Here is a 16,013-nt window from a genome sequence, read left to right on the forward strand (position 1 = left end):
TTCCTCTTTTTCTTCGTTTATCACCTAAATGATTAGTGCGAGATATGGCAGAATTGGCCTATTAGTATTATTACCGATATGTTTAATACTCATGCTATACTACGGTGTACAAAATAACACTGGCTACAAGAGAAAGCAAAACGACTATCCCGCATATGAGTACGATTATGCTGGACAAGACGCCAACATCAAGCGAGAAAATGCCGCGTTTGTGGTGCTAGCTAGAAACTCGGATTTAAACGGATTGCGTGAATCCATGCAAATGATGGAAGACCGCTTCAATCACAAGTTTCATTACCCTTGGGTCTTTCTAAATAACGACCCATTTGACGACAAGTTTAAAGAATGGACAACAGGCCTGGCTTCTGGAAAGACTTATTACGGTGAATTAACAAAGGAAATGTGGGGTTACCCCGAGTGGATTGATCAAGAAAAAGCAAGAGAGTCAAGAGCTAAAATGGAGGCCGAGGAAGTCATTTACGGTGGTATGGAATCTTATCGACACATGTGCAGGTAGAAAGAAGAGACTTGTTTAAAAGTATTGTGAAAACTAAAAACCGCTGTAGATTCCAGAGCGGTTTCTTTTTCAGACACCCTCTCATGGATCAATTCGATTACTACTGGTAACCACAACTAGGATCACTATGGTATTTCTCTTTGACCACTAACTTTTTATTTAGGAGAGTTGAACCTGACGTTAAATTTACTTGCGATATTGATTATGATCCATTTAAAGTGATGAAGGATAAGGATTTGAAATATGGATTTGCCATCTCACTCAAGGAATATGAAAACACAATCCCCACCTTATGGGAGACCACCAAAGATTTCATGAAAAAATATCCTCAACATATTGTACCTGCTAACGATACCGAAAGTTTGATGAGTTGGGTAACAAATGACGGTGGTGAAACTTACAACTTGTGTCATTTCTGGAGTAACTTTGAAATTGGCAACTTGGCCTTTCTTCGTTCTCAAAAATACATCGATTACTTTAATCATCTGGATAAAGCCGGTGGTTTCTTTTATGAGCGATGGGGTGATGCACCTGTTCATAGTATCGCTGCCGCTCTCATGCTAAAGAAATCAGAGGTGCATTTCTTCTACGATATTGGTTATTATCATAATCCTTTCAAAAACTGTCCTAGTGAACCAGGATGGTTAGCTGCTGAGAAATGCAGTTGTGATCCTCAAGATAGTATGGGTAAGATCATAGTATTTATTAAAGTAAAAAAGAAAAGAGTGAGGACCTAATGCAGAGTGTGTGTTCATAGATAATCATTGGTGGAGTTGTACGCCTCAATTCCTTGATCTTGTGGGTAAACAAAAGACGGATTTTCTGATTACCCAAAGGTATTAGAATAAATGGGGGGGTAAACTATCCTGACTTATATACGTAAGCAGTGTTTCGTTTAAATTATCGCTATAAAATATAACTTTTTTAATCACAAAAATTACTTCATGTTTACCTAATATATTTTACCTGGCACATATGACGAATTTCTTTAGAGTAGCTTCGGAAAGTAGCGGACGAACTAGTCTAAAAATCACGCTATATAATTTAATCAGTTTTTACATTTCTCTTCATGTTTTTCTAATACACTTTACGTTCCCCATTTTGGAATATTGACAAAGAGTTTAGTAGACTTGAAGCAATAAATTTAGTATCACTAGTAAGAAACACTTGAAGCGCAGGTGTGAATATTTACCAAAAACTCAGGGTAATTATCTTGCAGTAATTTAATAATTGTGTTTATTGCCTGTTTGGCATTAGCCGTACGTCCAAAAATTGACACGCCTTTATAATCATGCACTTGGACCATGGAATCTATATTGATGAAATCCACATGTGAGATACCCTTTTCCATTAATTGAACTCTCCAACGAATAAATCTATCTCTTATCAGTAACTTAAAAGAATAAGAGAAATCGCCGTTTCTTTTTACCTATTTACGTCGGCAAAGACTGTATTTTGATCTAATCCACCATAAAAGTTATAAGTGACAGGTCTACCTTGTTTATCTGTATTGCAAAGAAATCCTATCGTTTCGTTAAATATATCTTGATCAAATTCCTCGTCGAGGATGGTGTCTGTTGAGAACTCTTTTCGCCACTTTAACGTGTTTATCAACATGGCTTTTGCTGCATCAAAATCCAAGTTTCTGTTATTTTTGTTTATTAAATACAAAAGTGCCATCTTAATATAAATTACGCTTACCTGGCTCTCGCAAACTTTACTAAAACTACCTTGAGACGTTCATCCTCCGAATCCATGACCAAAGGCACCCCCCATAAATTATAGACTTGAGTATCACCAAAGGCTTGGTTCAATATATCATTTAAGTCTTCTTTTAATCGTTCAACAACGACGGATTCAGCAATAGTAAACTGTGATACAAATTTATTTTCAGGCATTATATAGAAAACAAGAGAGAGAAAGAAGAAAAGTGTCATGGACGTACTTCATATATAGTGGTCGGGCGGGGAATTTTTAACAATCTGTGGGTGAACAATGCGCCATCGTCACAAACGTCACATGGATACAAAATTTATCGAATGGGGAGCCGAGGTTACTTTTGTGTGAGAGTGTGTGTGTGTACAACGACAAGGATTGTCGACAGAATGTGTATTTCAAGTTGTCTACATCAAAAAAGAAAAAAGAGCAAAGTTGCTTCAGGTAAAGCATCTCGTTATGTAAGGGGCTTATAACTGAGGCGTGAATCTTGACCTTTATCGCTTGATGAGGTCAAAAGCCATATAAGCGATGATAAATGATTTTCTTGGACAAGCATAATCTTCTTGGTTAATAAGAAAAGAGCACACTTGCTAACCAGCTACCTCTCGTTTCTATGAATGAAACCTCCTCAATAAGATCTGCTCGAAAATGAAGTGTATAATTCGCTACTCGATGGTGATGTCTTAGTGCAAGACGTATATGAATAAACTCGTTTATTTTGATGCGCTTGTGTATAATTAAGTAATGAGGATAATGTAATGTTGAGAAAGGTCCGCTATGAACTATTGGCATATATGATATTGTTGATGTTGCCGGCTAAGGAGATGAATGTTAATGCAGAAGTAAGGAGAGATACAACCTAAAAAAAAACTTACAAGCTTCTGTGACATGATCTCTTTTAATATCATAGCACCATTGGCCATCTACTACAAACTTGTAAAGTATGTCCCTAGAGAAATCAAGCCCCGCTACCGTAACGTAAAACAGATTATTGTGAATGTTTGTTGAACTGACAGGTGTCATTTGGATTGAACCTATGAGGATATTAATTTTTGGTTTCACACCCACAAAATAAGTAACTTTTTTTTTTGTTACCTTTCCAATCATCAAAGGTGCCAGTCAAAAAAACATTTTTTCCGCCGTAAGGCCAGACAAACTAAAAAGTTCATGTGTGAGTGTCACCGTCTTCAATGAGCGGCTTATTCGTACCTTTTTACTAGAAAGCTTATTTTTTGAGAGAATGACAGGTCGGTCCACTGTTGTATCCTTCTTTCTATAATCTCCACTGGATGATGAAGTCCCTTTTTTCTTTAATTCTTCATTGTTAAAATATTCAGGTGTCTTGGTAGGCATTGTGTAATGTCCTTGGCTATCAGAATCCTCATCAGAAGATACATATGCATAATTCATCATGCCATTATCCCCAAAAATTGAATAGTTTTTAGATGATGCTTCGCCGTTACGATGGTATACTGGCGCTCCACTTTTTTTATTAAGGTGAATGGCCATTTTTTATAATTAGAAAAAAGAAGGGAAGAAGAAAAACCTTTTCTAATTTTTGTGGGGTTTTTTATTTTTATCAATGGCCCCGGGTAAATAAAAAAAAACCCAGCTTGCTGGATCATAAAAGGTACTTTTAACTGCCTTATTGAGGATCATCCTGACTGTACCAATTATAGTGCTCCGTCACATCGAGTCGAACGGTCTGGCTCCTGATGCTTGTTACCAATTGATGGCAGCTACATTATACTATTATCTGATATATACCTTATCTCAGCACAATCCATTTAAAGAATTTTTATGGGAGCAAGACTTCCAAATATGGCAGTGATGCTGACAACTTTTTACTAAATTATTATGTAATGTAAAAGCTCGATAATTACAAAATGCTGGAAACACCAATTCAAAAAAAATTTGGCTGTCCTTAATTATTTATTTTGTCATCCATGATGTTTGGGCAAATACAGTCGTTCCAACACCAAAGGGCGGATAATATAATTTTACAATGGGCGGCTTTTCGGTTTTTTTTTCCACTGCGGGGCGGTTTCTATTTTATCAAAGGGCGGTTTTTCATAAGCCAAAAGGGCATCTTTCATTTTCGGGTCTCTTAAGACAGCCATTTTTCTTAGGGACGGCCAGGATGCGCGTAGTCGAAATGTTGGGATTATGATACTTTAAGAGAACCTGTATATACCACCTGAGCTATACTATATATAGTAATTTCTCTTATATACCACCTGCCGGATTGTACCCGGACAATCGACGCCCGGCAGGTGGTAGATAGCCCATTATACGTGTAGATATGGATTAATAAAACGGCATTTTTTAGGCTCATAAAGTTAATTATCACCCTTTTTTTAAAGGTGTAGAGCTGGATCAATAAATTGTTATTTTTTGACTTACGGTAAACGTAAATAGTTAATAGGAACACAGTAATACTTTATTATGCTTCACTTTAATTTACTTTAAATTAATTTGAATATCGTTTTTTAAAATGCTATAAATGAGGCCTTTCGTCGACAGTTAGCACAGATTAAACAGTACTTTAAATACAGACTTTCAAAAGCAGCTTTGCTTTAGATGTCGATAAAAGTGAATTAACATACTTAGTCTTTCGCTGTAAGCATGGAAATGCTCGTAAGACTACTATTGAAATCGTTGAGGAAAAAGAGAACAAACGATCAAGCTGTAAGAATAAATATCCAATCCAATTAAGATTCAAGCATTGAAAGCTTTTACGGGTACAAGCAGTAGATCAATCTGATAAGGTTAACCGAGAACACTTGCACGGCCATTTCTTGTCTACGGAAAGTATGAAGGAAAATACGTTACTAGACAGAGCACTGTTAATCTTGTAAAGAAATGGTGGTAGGAGGGTTCTGCCTATTTAACACCTGCCAGACTTCACATAACAGACAGGTGGTAATTGACTTTATGAGCCTAAAAAATGCCGTTTTATTAATCCAAATCTACACGTATAATGGGCTATCTACCACCTGCCGGGCGTCGATTGTCCGGGTATAATCCGGCAGGTGGTATATAAGAGAAATTACTATATATAGTATAGCTCAGGTGGTATATACATATTTTCTACTTTAATAGACATCAAGAGGTCAATATCACTTAACAACTTGAAATATATACGCATTTATCACAACGAACATAGTGTAAACCAGTATATGTGCTTTACGGCTTACTTTCAGCTTCTCGTTTAAACTTTACCTTAATATTTCTGCGTAAGATTAAGATCAAACGAACTCAAAGGCGAAAGAGTAACGATAGAATTGTCAAAATAAGTATAAATCGTTTAATATACATTTATTCGTAATTGTTTCATTCTTTTTCATAGTATATTCTAGTTCCCAGGTCTCAAGGATAGCCAAATCACAGATCTTACGTTGCGACTATGCGCACTTTAGCTGTCCCTAGGAAAAGCGATGACTATGTACCCGTAAACTGGGAAACTTTTTTAAAAAAAGTACATAACATAAAAAGGACGGATCACGTGATTTTAAAATCACGTGCCTATCACGTGATTGTTTTACATGTTGTGAACTATAAAATGTTTTTAATTTTTTAAATTGACATCTAATAGTATCTTGGCCGAGTGGTCTAAGGCGGTGGACTTAAGATCCCCTCCTCGAAAGAGGGCGTGGGTTCAAACCCCACAGATACTAATATCTTTTTGGTTTTTTACGCCCTTTTGTCGGAGTTTAAACTTTTTAAAATCGTTGACAAGCTTTCATTTTTTGCTTGTAAGACTTACCCAATAATATTTTGAACTTTGTGTTTTAGTAACTTTTAAATTGGTAGTTGCAGACATATATATATACTTTTTTCTAGAGAGACAAAATTCATTTTTAGATATTTCTTTTTTTTTTTTAGACAGAGAATACAAAATCTAGAATATTATGCAAACTACTGTGTTTATAAAACAAAAAGAAGAGCTTTTTACATTCTGGTATCAGTATCATAATATCTGAAATGTATTAAACATAAGACAGATAAAATATTAATTGTACTCGCTTTCATTAGGAGTGAGACAACTTATGCTCGGCGAGATCCTAATTGCTATCAGTAAATGATAAATGTTGTTTACGTGACAGATTTTTTTTTTACTTGCTTCCACTTTCTTTCACTTTCTTCTTTCGTTTTTTTACTATACTTTATTCAACTTCTATAATTTCAGTATAGCAAAAATTGTCTCCATCTTTATCAGGGATGACAAAGGGCACAGAGAACTATGGTAAATATTCTTGTGAACGGCGACACCAATATAACTGAAATAGGAGAAACAAGAAGAGAAAAATAATAACGATACTGTAGTAAATGTATTAAGTTTATATATTCTTATATAAGTTTTATTTAGATGATAATTTGGGAAGGGTAGCAAAATATTTTTTAATGTTGGGACGATTTCCAAACGTTTCAACAAATTTTTGAAGGTTAGGCGAACCGGCTAAACGACAAAGAGCCAAATCATCATCAAGGAGGTGGTAAATTAAAAAGTCAGGATAAGTGATCTAATAGGACGAAATAGTTAATAGCCATTTGTTTAAAGTCATAAATCTACATTTACATTATCACCGAGAACATAAGGTCCGTTGTGTTTAGCATAAAACTTTTCAAAAAGATCAATGTAATGAGGTGTGATATTCTTTGTATGATGTTCTTTATCTTGCTGTTTTGGCATAAAAAAATTAAGTTAAACTCCATATTAACTTAAGATATTAAGATTGTTAAGAACATTCACTTACATCAGTACCAAAGAAGGAAGTTCGCAAGCATTCATACCATTCGGTTGTAACCTCAGCAACATATGCTAGATAATGATCTTCTTCCGCATCTGATCCATGGTATTTATTGCCCAACTTGGCTGAGATATATTGCATGATAGGGATAGCTTTACCATATTTCTTGTCCCCAATCTCAATATAAGGAAGCGTTGGGGAGAGAAAACCTTCATCAATAAGTTGAGCCTTCTTTGCTGCCCAAACTTCACCTCTAGGTAAACGAATATAATTATGATTTAAGCCTGCATCCTCAAGCAGCAATTTGACATTTTCACCACGAGCGTTAGTTACTGTTGGTATCATGATGTATGGTAAGTAAAAAGTTAATGGATATATTTGACTTTAAAATACCTCTGTCGCCAACATTAAAGTAGTAGAGAGTAATTTTGTCCATTGTTTCAAGAAAATACGATAAATGGTAATAATAACATCAATAAAAGTTTGGCTAAATATGCCACCTTATATATGTATTTTTTTTTAAAAAAAACAGCGGGTATAACGGAAATCGAAACTGCTGGGTTGTCAATTTTGTACACAACTACACGTTCGTTTTGCCGCGTTGTATTTAACAAAGCAGGGCCTACACATTACTTGCCAATCTTTAAGTATAAAAAGCAGCTTGGCATTTACGATCAGAATAAAAGTGATCTGTACAAATAAATGTACTTGTAATGGCATTCTTCGCACATTACAATATCCCACACTGTAAAAAAAAAGTAATGGCATTAAAATTCCGGATCCCGCTCTTGTTGGATGGATTTCCCCACATATTTGACAGACACCCCACCATTGACAAGTCCCCATTTTTTTGTAAATCTTTTTAGACGCGAAGTTACCCCCATCATAATACTCCCCACTGAATGCATTAGGTAGCTGTGACAATTATATTGTTACCAGGCGGTACTACTACAAAGTGTAAGCTGTTGCTAAATAAAAGAAGGGAGTCGTGGTTTTTGGGGTAGCTTCGTTAATGTTTCTGTTTGAGTGTAATAGACTGTAACTTTAGTCGTGACTAAGCAGTATCGATTACTACAATATTTAAATTTTCAACTTTGAAGCAAAAAAAAAGCCAATCGACATCAGCTAAACTATATAACACAGCCGTAAATTCATTTGGAAAATTTCTCTAAACAAGTCAATAGAATTGCTATGGCTAAAAAACTGCTTTGGGCTCCTAAATTGATTTACCAATATAATAAAAGCTACACAAAATAAGGGACAACAAAGATAACAGACACCTGTGAAAGGCTAAAAAAAACTGTAACGAACGAAAATTTTCTAAATCATATCAATTTGCCACACAGCAAAATATATCCCAATCCGGGATGATTGTTTAAAGTGCATACGGTAAATAATGACTTTATCTGTAGGTGAACCAAGGTAATATCAATGGTATGATAGTAACATTGCCCCAAATCTCTTTTGATAAATTCTATTTATTAAGCTCTCACTTTATAAAGGAAGGAATTGTTGTTGTATACTTCAATCAAATGAAAGGGAATATACCATCGAAATAATTCATGTTTCTTTTGTTTCACAAGTCTTAGTATTATAGGCCTTACTAAATAAAGAAATTTTAACTATAAATTATTCTTCTAGATTACGTGTTAAAGCTGTGATTAGATCGAAAACATACGTACCTTTATAGAACAGTTCATACTCAAGCATGCGTTAATGTTAAAAAAGCAGCAGACTGGACGGTAAGTTTTATCAATGTATAGAGTGTGTGAAGATAAATAATTTATCTATAATAGAACCGAGCTATTAGACATCATGATCGATGAAAGAAAGGCCCTAAAGAGTTTAGCAAACTTAAAAGTACGCTTTTTTTGGTAAAAGTTATGAACATTGTCAATATTAGCAAGTGGATAACTAGCAGTAATACCAATCTTATTCTTCGCAGCAATTGCTTTATTATATTAAACAAGCAAACAACAATATGTTAATTATTAAAAACGAACTTTTATTATTTAGGTGAATAAGCAGGAAGGGTAGCAAGATACTTCTTAATATTAGGACGTTGTTCAAAAGCTTCAACAAATTTCTGAAGGTTAGGTGAACCATCCAAACGATTAAGAGCCAAATCATCATCAAGAAGGTGATAGATCAAAAAGTCAGGGTAGGTGATCTAGTTGTATAAAGAATTAGTAACTGTTTAAGTTTATATCACGCATGCATTTTTACCTTTTCACCAAGAATATAAGGTCCGCTATGTTTGGCATAGGATTTTTCAAACAAATCAACATAGCCAGGTGTTACAACATTTTTGTGATGCTCTTTTTTCTCCTGCGGTGACATACATAAATTAAAACCAATCGCGTTTACGCTTATTATATTAACTTACTTCAGTACCAAAGAAGGCGTTTTTCAGGCACTCGAACCATTCGTTGGTAATTTCAGCAACATAAGCCAAGTACTGATCTTCTTCAGCATTTGAACCATGATATTTATTATCCAACTTCACAGAGATGTATTGCATGATTGGAATAGTCTTGCCGAACTTTTTGCCTCCAACCTCAATATAAGGGAGAGTGGGAGAGAGGAAACCTTCTTCGATAAGCTGAGCCTTCTTGGCGTACCAATTATCATCTCTACTCAGACGAACATACTCATTATCTAAACCTGCGTCTTCAAGTAACAACTTTACATTTTCACCACGAGCGCGAGTGACTAATTATACGTCACTGATTAATAAACCGATATAGATATATATACAAGAGTTGTAAAATACCTTTGTCGCCAACAAGAAAGTAGTAGAGTGTAATTTTTTCCATTTTAAAAAAAGGTGTTTGAATAATAAAAGAGTTTGGGCAAAACTTGTTGTCTTTTATGCGTTTTGGAAAAGCCGGAAATTGAAACTATTTATAGTGTAGGAACTGAGTCAGGGCTAAATTTATGAAATAGTAAGGCAAATGTAACTCTTTATTCAAATCCGAATTCATAACAAAAGAAAGAACGCCTAAGCCTTAAACAATTTTTTAAGACCATTAAACCATGTCTAAATTCAATACAGTGTAACAATTGTATTTAGTTTATCACACAAATATGCATTCGTTTGCCGCAGTAACAAGTCTTGATTATTCAGCAAAGTTAGATCTATGCAGTTCCGTTACATAGTTTGTACATAAGAGCAGCTTCTTATTGGCAAATATAAAAAATGACCAGGTTTCTGATTTTAATCCCCTTGATTACACACTGTCCCATGCCGCTGGATTTGCGGAACCTGACTTTTAGGATAGGATTCCCCATAATATTCGACATAACACGTAACCCCATATTTGACGGGTCCCCAAAATTTTATAATTTTTTTAAAAAGCAGTTGTATTTATCCCCATTAAAATAACCCCATATATACAAGTGTATGCCATGAAAAATACGATCTTGATAGATGGTAGGACGATATGGTATATGATCCAAGAGTAAAAACATAGCCGCCAAAGGAGTATTATGATAGTTACATTGGGTACATCTATGATAGGAAGCGGATATATAGTTTTATTGTATTGTTTACGCAGTCTACTATTTTAGTCTTGAGTAGATGGCACGGATCCATAATTTATATTTTATGAGTGTTTATAATCTCTCTATTTTACAACGAAATTACTACCATAAGATTTGTTAAATTGAATTGATATTATGGCTGATTTTTTTGATAAAATTGGTTTGAATTGCATGCTCTTGAGATCTATGTACTTCAACTTATATAATAAGTCAAGACATGAGTAAAAAAAAAAAAAGTTTACGTTTATTAACATGCCGTTTCATCTTAAAGTAATGCTCTACTATTGGTACATGTTACTACTGAAATGTTGATAGACAATTGCCGAATTTAGAGTTGCTGGCATATAATCATGAAGCTACTTGCAGAGGAAACAAAAATCATCCTGACATAAAAAAGCTCTTGCTTATCAGTCTATAAACAAAACTCGTTCACGCACTCTATTTTCCTCCCTTGTTCTTTTCCCTTACATACTTAATCCCGTTTTTTATATGAGGGTTGTCAATATCGTAAAAAGGTTACTTAATAATGACTTTTGTGTTCTCAAGAAACGTTAAAACATTGCCTTTTTTTTTGGCATATTGCAGAATTCGAGGTATTACTACTGAGGCTAGTCTTCGCTATAATACGATAAAGATTTTTCAGGTTGGGCTCTCAGGTTTTAGTTGGGATTACCCTAAATCATATGGTTTCTATAGGAACTCAATTTATGTAAGAAAAAAAAAATTACGTGACTCCAAAAGGAGGTAAATGTAAACATCGTCCTCAAAGGTGACTGAAAAAAAAAAATGAAATTGATCGCCAATGTTGCTAAATACAATATTATAAGATCTAATAAAGACGTTTGGATTGATAGCAAGGTCTTAATCAAGGAACACCAATTGTCCTCTTAATCAAATACTACAAAATCGAATTACAGCCTATCAATAGAGGAGAAAAAACGCGTCCTAGCCTGGCACGATGTCGTTAAAGAAGAAAACAAGTGGCATCCAAAACCAGTACCTTTCTTGAAAATAAAACGAAAGCATTGATGAAATGTTCTTTTATTAAACACCCAGTTCATTCCATAATAATAGATCAAGACAATATAGTTTGGATGAGGTACTTTACTCCCGACGAGTTGAATGAGGTATTATGGGCAGTTTCTTACGCCGAGTAGAACCTTTTTGTTTGAATGTAAGTTATACATCGCAAAACACTTCATGTTTCACGATCCAATCCGCTGGTAGTATGTTGTAACATCCTACCATGACAACCATCTACTTGATACTACACTTGCAATTATGTAATCAAACGCTCACACATTTTTTTTTTTTTTTTTTGGTGTTTTTATTAAAGCCTGGCCCCAACTCAATGAGGCAAACGTTTATAAGGCTACAAGGTTTAAATTTTTTTGTAAAAAAAATTAGGCGATGGTGACCTCAACCTCAACTCCGGGTTCAATGGAGATGGAGGTGATTTGCTTGACAATCTCAGAGGGAGAGTGCAAATCAATCAAACGCTTGTGGATTCTCATTTCGAATCTATCAAAGGTCTCAGAACCGTTACCGCAAGGAGACTTACGAGTGGTGATACGGAGAACCTTGGTGGGGAGACGAACGGGACCCTTAACCTTGAGTTGCTTATCCTTGGCACGTTGAATAAGATCAGCAGAGACTTGAGTGGATGTTAGCAACTTTTCTAGAGCTGTAAAATATTGATCGTTATTTACCCTTTTCCAAGTTCTTGACATTACGAGAAGTCAAGGTGATACGGATACGGTGAATCTTGGGTTGTTCTTGTTCCTCAAGACCAGGCTTTTGGGTGGTGTTCTTAGCCTATGAGCAACACTTAGTAAAAGAGATTATTTAATCTTTTCTTCATCCCAATAACTTACGACGTAGGACATTCTTAATGTGAATTCTCTAAAAAGAATAACGTAAACAAATCGTTAGTAAGAGTTGCTATTTCGAGAATTTGCTAGTTGCATCTCTTACCAGCGGTGACTAAGTCAGAAATGCTAAAAAGAAGAAGGAATCAAAACGGTTTTGAAAATTTTTGCTACATGTTTACTCAAAATTTTTTGTTGAGATGGTAGATTTGATTGGACAAGGGCGTGAAAGCCACTTTTGTGGATAAATGAATACGCGTCAAACAAAGAGGAGTAGTGACATACAGTCGTTCCACTCCCAATAAAGCAAAATCCGAGGATTTTTTTAAATATACTTTCAATTAAATAATAAAGCTATTTTTAAGTAAAATAATGGATTCGTTAGTATTTTGAACGAAAACGGGCATGGAAACATTTACCAAGAGGATGGTCTTGAAGCTGTGGTCCTTGTGGAAGAGGAAGGTGATTCCGAGTCCGTAAGGCAATTACTTAATCTTGAATCGTACCTTAAAAAGAACTCAAATCTAGTTACCTTTGAAAAGCTTGATGAACAAGATCATGGTACAGAAAACACTCAAATAAGAAAAGATATATGATTTTTTATAAGATACAACAACTACTATCAATTATAGTCGCGGGCGTCAGAGAAAGCACCGCCCGAAATTGGTGGAGAAAGTACGAAGAAGATCCTGATACGTAAGAGAACTAATCGTCAAAATCGGCCCTTAGCTTTATTAAACGGAGACCATAAGCTGTAAAAAAAAGAAAAGCGGTGTAACGCTTAGTAAAAATTTGAGCACTCAAAACTCTCTAATGAGATATCAATGACTGATGGCGCAGTCTTGAAACGATTGGTATATTTTGCAATTGATCTTGACCACAATCTATCAGAAAAAAAATACCTTAAAGTGCCTTCTTTCTCTGGCTCACTAAGACCTAGGCCTTTAGACATTGCTTCCAATTGTTCAGTCAGTAAGTCATCACCCCGTTGATATACAGGCGATGCAGCTCTTTTGTGTGATTAAATATTATTTCTTTAACATTTCTCATTTCAATATTCGCAGAGAAGGATGTCTTAGGCAGTGATATTAATTTTTGTGCAGAGTACGATTCCGAATTGCTCAATTGTCCAAGTTCTAAAACTTTATTTCGATTTTCCAGCATTACTTCAGTTTGGCTTATAAGAGGTGTTTGTCGGTTGAGCTTTCCTTTGTTTTTTTTTTAGATAGAAGACGCAGAATTAAATGAGCATTCAAATGACGTACTGTCCGGGATTGCTTATCTATAAAATGGTTTCTTTAAGCGGGGTAAAACAATGCTTCATGAAATATTCCAAGAAATAAACGGTTAAATTATTTGAGACTAAAACTAGATATCTTTTTATTAAATGGAAAAGGGGATCCTTTTTATAAGGAAGGATTGAAATAGATTGTTATCCGGGAAGATCAGATGGGAGCGTGGATTGGAAGTAGACATTAATATCTTGATCCGTTAATGGTTTATGTTTCAGTGCTGGGTTGCTATTAAATGTCAAGTAGATTATAGGCTGGATATATAGTGTGTATATATCACTTCAATCTATTCAAAAATCCAGAAGCGCTTGTTTTGCATGGCGAACAAAATTTTATCTTCGTAAAGTGATTCCAACTGTTTTTTGATAGACAACGTCTCTAGATAACTTTCCACATTTGAGGCATATGTTTGAATCTGTGGGTGTCTACGAAGGCAATAGGAAACTAAAGAGAAGCATCGAACCTATTTGTCAAAACACGGTCGGAAGCTTGTTGATTTAGCTCTTCCTGATGAGAATTAAGCTTAAATCAAATCCTCAGTGTTTGACCATTTGGACAGAGAAATAGTAGCTATCATTGTATTAATCCCGTACTTCTTACAATGCTTTGTAGAGAGCTTGGGGTCTGATAAACTTTCCTGGCAGTTTGGTTGTTTCTTTTTTTGGCATCCAACTTATTTTCACAGTCACGCACGTGAATGAAACGGGAGTGGGGAACGACTGTAAATGACGATTTTCTATCTTATGGCACATAATTACCAATTAGATTCTTATTTAGAAAATGTGTCAGAAAAGTTTATTATTTATCTGATGACACTTGTGTTATGGGTTAAACTTGAGACTAATACTATTTACGCAATGTCTTTCATCAGTGGGCGTATTAAAACCTTCTCCTTTGAAAACATGTCCGAGGTGACCACCGCATTTGGCACAACAAATCTCTGTACGCTCCATACCATGAGACACATCAACATTTCTTGTGAGTGCACCTATTATTGGATTGTCAGTAGATTGTTTCTTTTTTAGTATGTTTGTTATTTTATGTAACTACTGACCGGGAATACTATCAAAAACTATAATAACACATAAATCCAATATAATTAACTTATCATTGTAATATTAGAAATGAGCTAACTTACATGCAGGCCAACCACATTTACTGTCAAACTTTGTATCCGAAACATAAAGAGGTGCATTACATCCCGCACAATGATATACGCCTATAAAAGATAAGGTCAGCAGGAAGACCAGGGAACATCATCATGTATATGTTTACCTTTTTTATAAGTCTTGTTATATTCACCAGTTCCGGCAGGCTCCGTTCCTTTTGCGTTAATGAGTCTCATTGCCATCTGCATTTTACACTTTAAACACTAAATACCTTTTTGACGAAGTACACGGAACTGTTCAGGTGTAAGCACGACCTTCCATTCAGATTCACTTTTAACAGACATTTGTTTAAATAATAAAAAGCTTTTTTGTGTAATGGGTTTAGAATAACGAGCTAAAATAGGTCTACAAGCAGTACGTAACATTTAAGAAAAAATTAAAAAAAAAAAGAATTCTTAGTAATCTGTGGCTCCAATGCAAAACTGAAAACACGTGATTTTAATAAGTGCATACGATGGATGGCGAAATATAGCTTTTTATTTGTTACGGTGATAAACCCAGAATAGACAAGCGTTTCAATTAATGTGAAAGGGAAAAAAAAAAGTTTATTTATATTTATATACACACACACACACATATACACACACGCTATTGACTGGAACAGGAGATCCTTAATGAAGTAGATTTTCCCCAGACAAAGGGATCATCACGTTTATGAGAGTATGGACGTCTTGGCTTAAGAGACCTTGTGATTTTAGAAGCGCGAATCATGTTGATTTCAGTTGCAAGAATTCTGAGATTATCACCATTTGTACGCGATCCTCTGAGATAAGCATGAGACTCTGTCCAAGCAGGCCTTTTAGGCTGTTGGGCTGCAGGTGGGTCTTTGTTTTCTACTGGCATCACATTTTTGTTATTCAGTGGCTGCAAATGACCTACACCGCTTGAACACACTGGGATCTTACTGTTATTTTGTAGAAGCATTGACAAGTCAATCATCTGTTGCGGCAATACACATGGCTCCGTGCGGGGTGTTAATAATTGGGTGGTGGTCAGTGCAGGTGTAATGGTAGCCATGGTGATAGTCTTTGGTTTAGACTGAGCATGGTGCTTCTTGTAAAATAAGGAGAATAGTATGTTGAAGGAAGAGGTATGTACATTGGTATAAGAGAATAATGGATCCATTGGATATGGTGTGTTTGTGTAAATAAAAT

The 16,013-nt window shown here is 35.2% G+C and overlaps 8 protein-coding genes and 1 non-coding gene across 9 annotated transcripts; 2 read left to right on the top strand and 7 right to left on the bottom strand.

Moving 5' to 3' along the window:
- The first annotated feature begins 1 nt into the window (after position 1).
- EV154DRAFT_503268 (nucleotide-diphospho-sugar transferase) lies at positions 2–1,832 on the top strand. The gene is made up of 5 exons (XM_051600900.1): positions 2–513; positions 567–623; positions 681–1,204; positions 1,275–1,552; positions 1,609–1,832. Exons 1-4 carry the CDS (start codon positions 29–31, stop codon positions 1,358–1,360), a joined length of 1,152 nt encoding a protein of 383 aa, XP_051459299.1. The 5' UTR covers positions 2–28; the 3' UTR covers positions 1,361–1,552; positions 1,609–1,832.
- EV154DRAFT_417719 (CRAL-TRIO domain-containing protein) lies at positions 1,480–2,415 on the bottom strand (the record flags this gene model as incomplete). Its single annotated transcript, XM_051595807.1, has 5 exons — positions 1,480–1,552; positions 1,609–1,646; positions 1,710–1,893; positions 1,947–2,162; positions 2,219–2,415. The coding sequence occupies 5 exons, from the start codon at positions 2,413–2,415 to the stop codon at positions 1,480–1,482; spliced, it is 708 nt and encodes a 235-aa protein (XP_051459300.1).
- Positions 2,416–2,732: 317 nt separating this feature from the next.
- EV154DRAFT_167412 (uncharacterized protein) lies at positions 2,733–3,752 on the bottom strand. The gene is made up of 4 exons (XM_051594192.1): positions 3,446–3,752; positions 3,332–3,392; positions 3,112–3,270; positions 2,733–3,052 (listed from the first exon to the last, which is right to left on the bottom strand). The coding sequence occupies exons 1-4, from the start codon at positions 3,743–3,745 to the stop codon at positions 3,012–3,014; spliced, it is 561 nt and encodes a 186-aa protein (XP_051459301.1). The 5' UTR covers positions 3,746–3,752; the 3' UTR covers positions 2,733–3,011.
- A 2,077-nt stretch (positions 3,753–5,829) lies between these two features.
- On the top strand, positions 5,830–5,913 carry EV154DRAFT_t44. The gene has a single exon. It is a non-coding gene; the product is annotated as a tRNA-Leu (tRNA).
- A 654-nt stretch (positions 5,914–6,567) lies between these two features.
- Positions 6,568–7,446, bottom strand: EV154DRAFT_461720 (glutathione S-transferase). Its single transcript, XM_051597561.1, has 4 exons — positions 7,381–7,446; positions 6,994–7,319; positions 6,816–6,917; positions 6,568–6,759 (listed from the first exon to the last, which is right to left on the bottom strand). Exons 1-4 carry the CDS (start codon positions 7,421–7,423, stop codon positions 6,598–6,600), a joined length of 633 nt encoding a protein of 210 aa, XP_051459302.1. The 5' UTR covers positions 7,424–7,446; the 3' UTR covers positions 6,568–6,597.
- A 1,525-nt stretch (positions 7,447–8,971) lies between these two features.
- Positions 8,972–9,964, bottom strand: EV154DRAFT_440573 (glutathione S-transferase). The gene is made up of 4 exons (XM_051596926.1): positions 9,761–9,964; positions 9,374–9,699; positions 9,214–9,315; positions 8,972–9,157 (listed from the first exon to the last, which is right to left on the bottom strand). The coding sequence occupies exons 1-4, from the start codon at positions 9,801–9,803 to the stop codon at positions 8,996–8,998; spliced, it is 633 nt and encodes a 210-aa protein (XP_051459303.1). The 5' UTR covers positions 9,804–9,964; the 3' UTR covers positions 8,972–8,995.
- A 1,887-nt stretch (positions 9,965–11,851) lies between these two features.
- On the bottom strand, positions 11,852–12,524 carry EV154DRAFT_503278 (40S ribosomal protein S20). Its single transcript, XM_051600901.1, has 4 exons — positions 12,505–12,524; positions 12,405–12,432; positions 12,240–12,345; positions 11,852–12,184 (listed from the first exon to the last, which is right to left on the bottom strand). Exons 2-4 carry the CDS (start codon positions 12,414–12,416, stop codon positions 11,934–11,936), a joined length of 369 nt encoding a protein of 122 aa, XP_051459304.1. The 5' UTR covers positions 12,417–12,432; positions 12,505–12,524; the 3' UTR covers positions 11,852–11,933.
- Positions 12,525–14,130: 1,606 nt separating this feature from the next.
- Positions 14,131–15,348, bottom strand: EV154DRAFT_503284 (peptide methionine sulfoxide reductase B2, chloroplastic). Its single transcript, XM_051600902.1, has 5 exons — positions 15,071–15,348; positions 14,966–15,013; positions 14,829–14,909; positions 14,745–14,762; positions 14,131–14,678 (listed from the first exon to the last, which is right to left on the bottom strand). The coding sequence occupies exons 1-5, from the start codon at positions 15,222–15,224 to the stop codon at positions 14,512–14,514; spliced, it is 468 nt and encodes a 155-aa protein (XP_051459305.1). The 5' UTR covers positions 15,225–15,348; the 3' UTR covers positions 14,131–14,511.
- Positions 15,349–15,378: 30 nt separating this feature from the next.
- On the bottom strand, positions 15,379–16,004 carry EV154DRAFT_503285 (uncharacterized protein). The gene has a single exon (XM_051600903.1). The coding sequence runs from the start codon at positions 15,982–15,984 to the stop codon at positions 15,448–15,450; it is 537 nt and encodes a 178-aa protein (XP_051459306.1). The 5' UTR covers positions 15,985–16,004; the 3' UTR covers positions 15,379–15,447.
- Between the last annotated feature and the right edge of the window lie 9 nt (positions 16,005–16,013).

This window comes from Mucor mucedo (assembly GCF_025094135.1).
Source record: "Mucor mucedo strain NRRL 3635 chromosome Unknown EV154scaffold_29, whole genome shotgun sequence".
Lineage (NCBI taxonomy): Eukaryota > Fungi > Mucoromycota > Mucoromycetes > Mucorales > Mucoraceae > Mucor > Mucor mucedo.

What these genes read in the sequence shown, in the direction of transcription:
- EV154DRAFT_503268 (XM_051600900.1), top strand. Translation starts at nt 29, where the DNA reads ATGATTAGTGCGAGATATGGCAGAATTGGCCTATTAGTATTATTACCG. An exon ending in TCTTATCGACACATGTGCAG is followed by an intron (nt 514 to 566) that starts GTAGAAAGAAGA and finishes AAACCGCTGTAG; the next exon opens with ATTCCAGAGCGGTTTCTTTT. An exon ending in TGATCCTCAAGATAGTATGG is followed by an intron (nt 1,205 to 1,274) that starts GTAAGATCATAG and finishes GTGTGTTCATAG; the next exon opens with ATAATCATTGGTGGAGTTGT.
- EV154DRAFT_167412 (XM_051594192.1), bottom strand. Translation starts at nt 3,745, where the DNA reads ATGGCCATTCACCTTAATAAAAAAAGTGGAGCGCCAGTATACCATCGT. An exon ending in CACCTTTGATGATTGGAAAG is followed by an intron (nt 3,271 to 3,331) that starts GTAACAAAAAAA and finishes ATATCCTCATAG; the next exon opens with GTTCAATCCAAATGACACCT. An exon ending in AGATCATGTCACAGAAGCTT is followed by an intron (nt 3,053 to 3,111) that starts GTAAGTTTTTTT and finishes TCATCTCCTTAG; the next exon opens with CCGGCAACATCAACAATATC.
- EV154DRAFT_461720 (XM_051597561.1), bottom strand. Translation starts at nt 7,423, where the DNA reads ATGGACAAAATTACTCTCTACTACTTTAATGTTGGCGACAGAG. An exon ending in CTTTAATGTTGGCGACAGAG is followed by an intron (nt 7,320 to 7,380) that starts GTATTTTAAAGT and finishes TGATACCAACAG; the next exon opens with TAACTAACGCTCGTGGTGAA. An exon ending in CTTATGTTCTCGGTGATAAT is followed by an intron (nt 6,760 to 6,815) that starts GTAAATGTAGAT and finishes TCGTCCTATTAG; the next exon opens with ATCACTTATCCTGACTTTTT.
- EV154DRAFT_440573 (XM_051596926.1), bottom strand. Translation starts at nt 9,803, where the DNA reads ATGGAAAAAATTACACTCTACTACTTTCTTGTTGGCGACAAAG. An exon ending in CTTTCTTGTTGGCGACAAAG is followed by an intron (nt 9,700 to 9,760) that starts GTATTTTACAAC and finishes ACGTATAATTAG; the next exon opens with TCACTCGCGCTCGTGGTGAA. An exon ending in ACGCCTTCTTTGGTACTGAA is followed by an intron (nt 9,316 to 9,373) that starts GTAAGTTAATAT and finishes ATGTCACCGCAG; the next exon opens with GAGAAAAAAGAGCATCACAA.
- EV154DRAFT_503278 (XM_051600901.1), bottom strand. An exon ending in TGTCAAGAACTTGGAAAAGG is followed by an intron (nt 12,185 to 12,239) that starts GTAAATAACGAT and finishes CATCCACTCAAG; the next exon opens with TCTCTGCTGATCTTATTCAA.
- EV154DRAFT_503284 (XM_051600902.1), bottom strand. Translation starts at nt 15,224, where the DNA reads ATGTTACGTACTGCTTGTAGACCTATTTTAGCTCGTTATTCTAAACCC. An exon ending in CCGTGTACTTCGTCAAAAAG is followed by an intron (nt 15,014 to 15,070) that starts GTATTTAGTGTT and finishes TTAACGCAAAAG; the next exon opens with GAACGGAGCCTGCCGGAACT. An exon ending in TAACAAGACTTATAAAAAAG is followed by an intron (nt 14,910 to 14,965) that starts GTAAACATATAC and finishes TATCTTTTATAG; the next exon opens with GCGTATATCATTGTGCGGGA.
- EV154DRAFT_503285 (XM_051600903.1), bottom strand. Translation starts at nt 15,984, where the DNA reads ATGGATCCATTATTCTCTTATACCAATGTACATACCTCTTCCTTCAAC.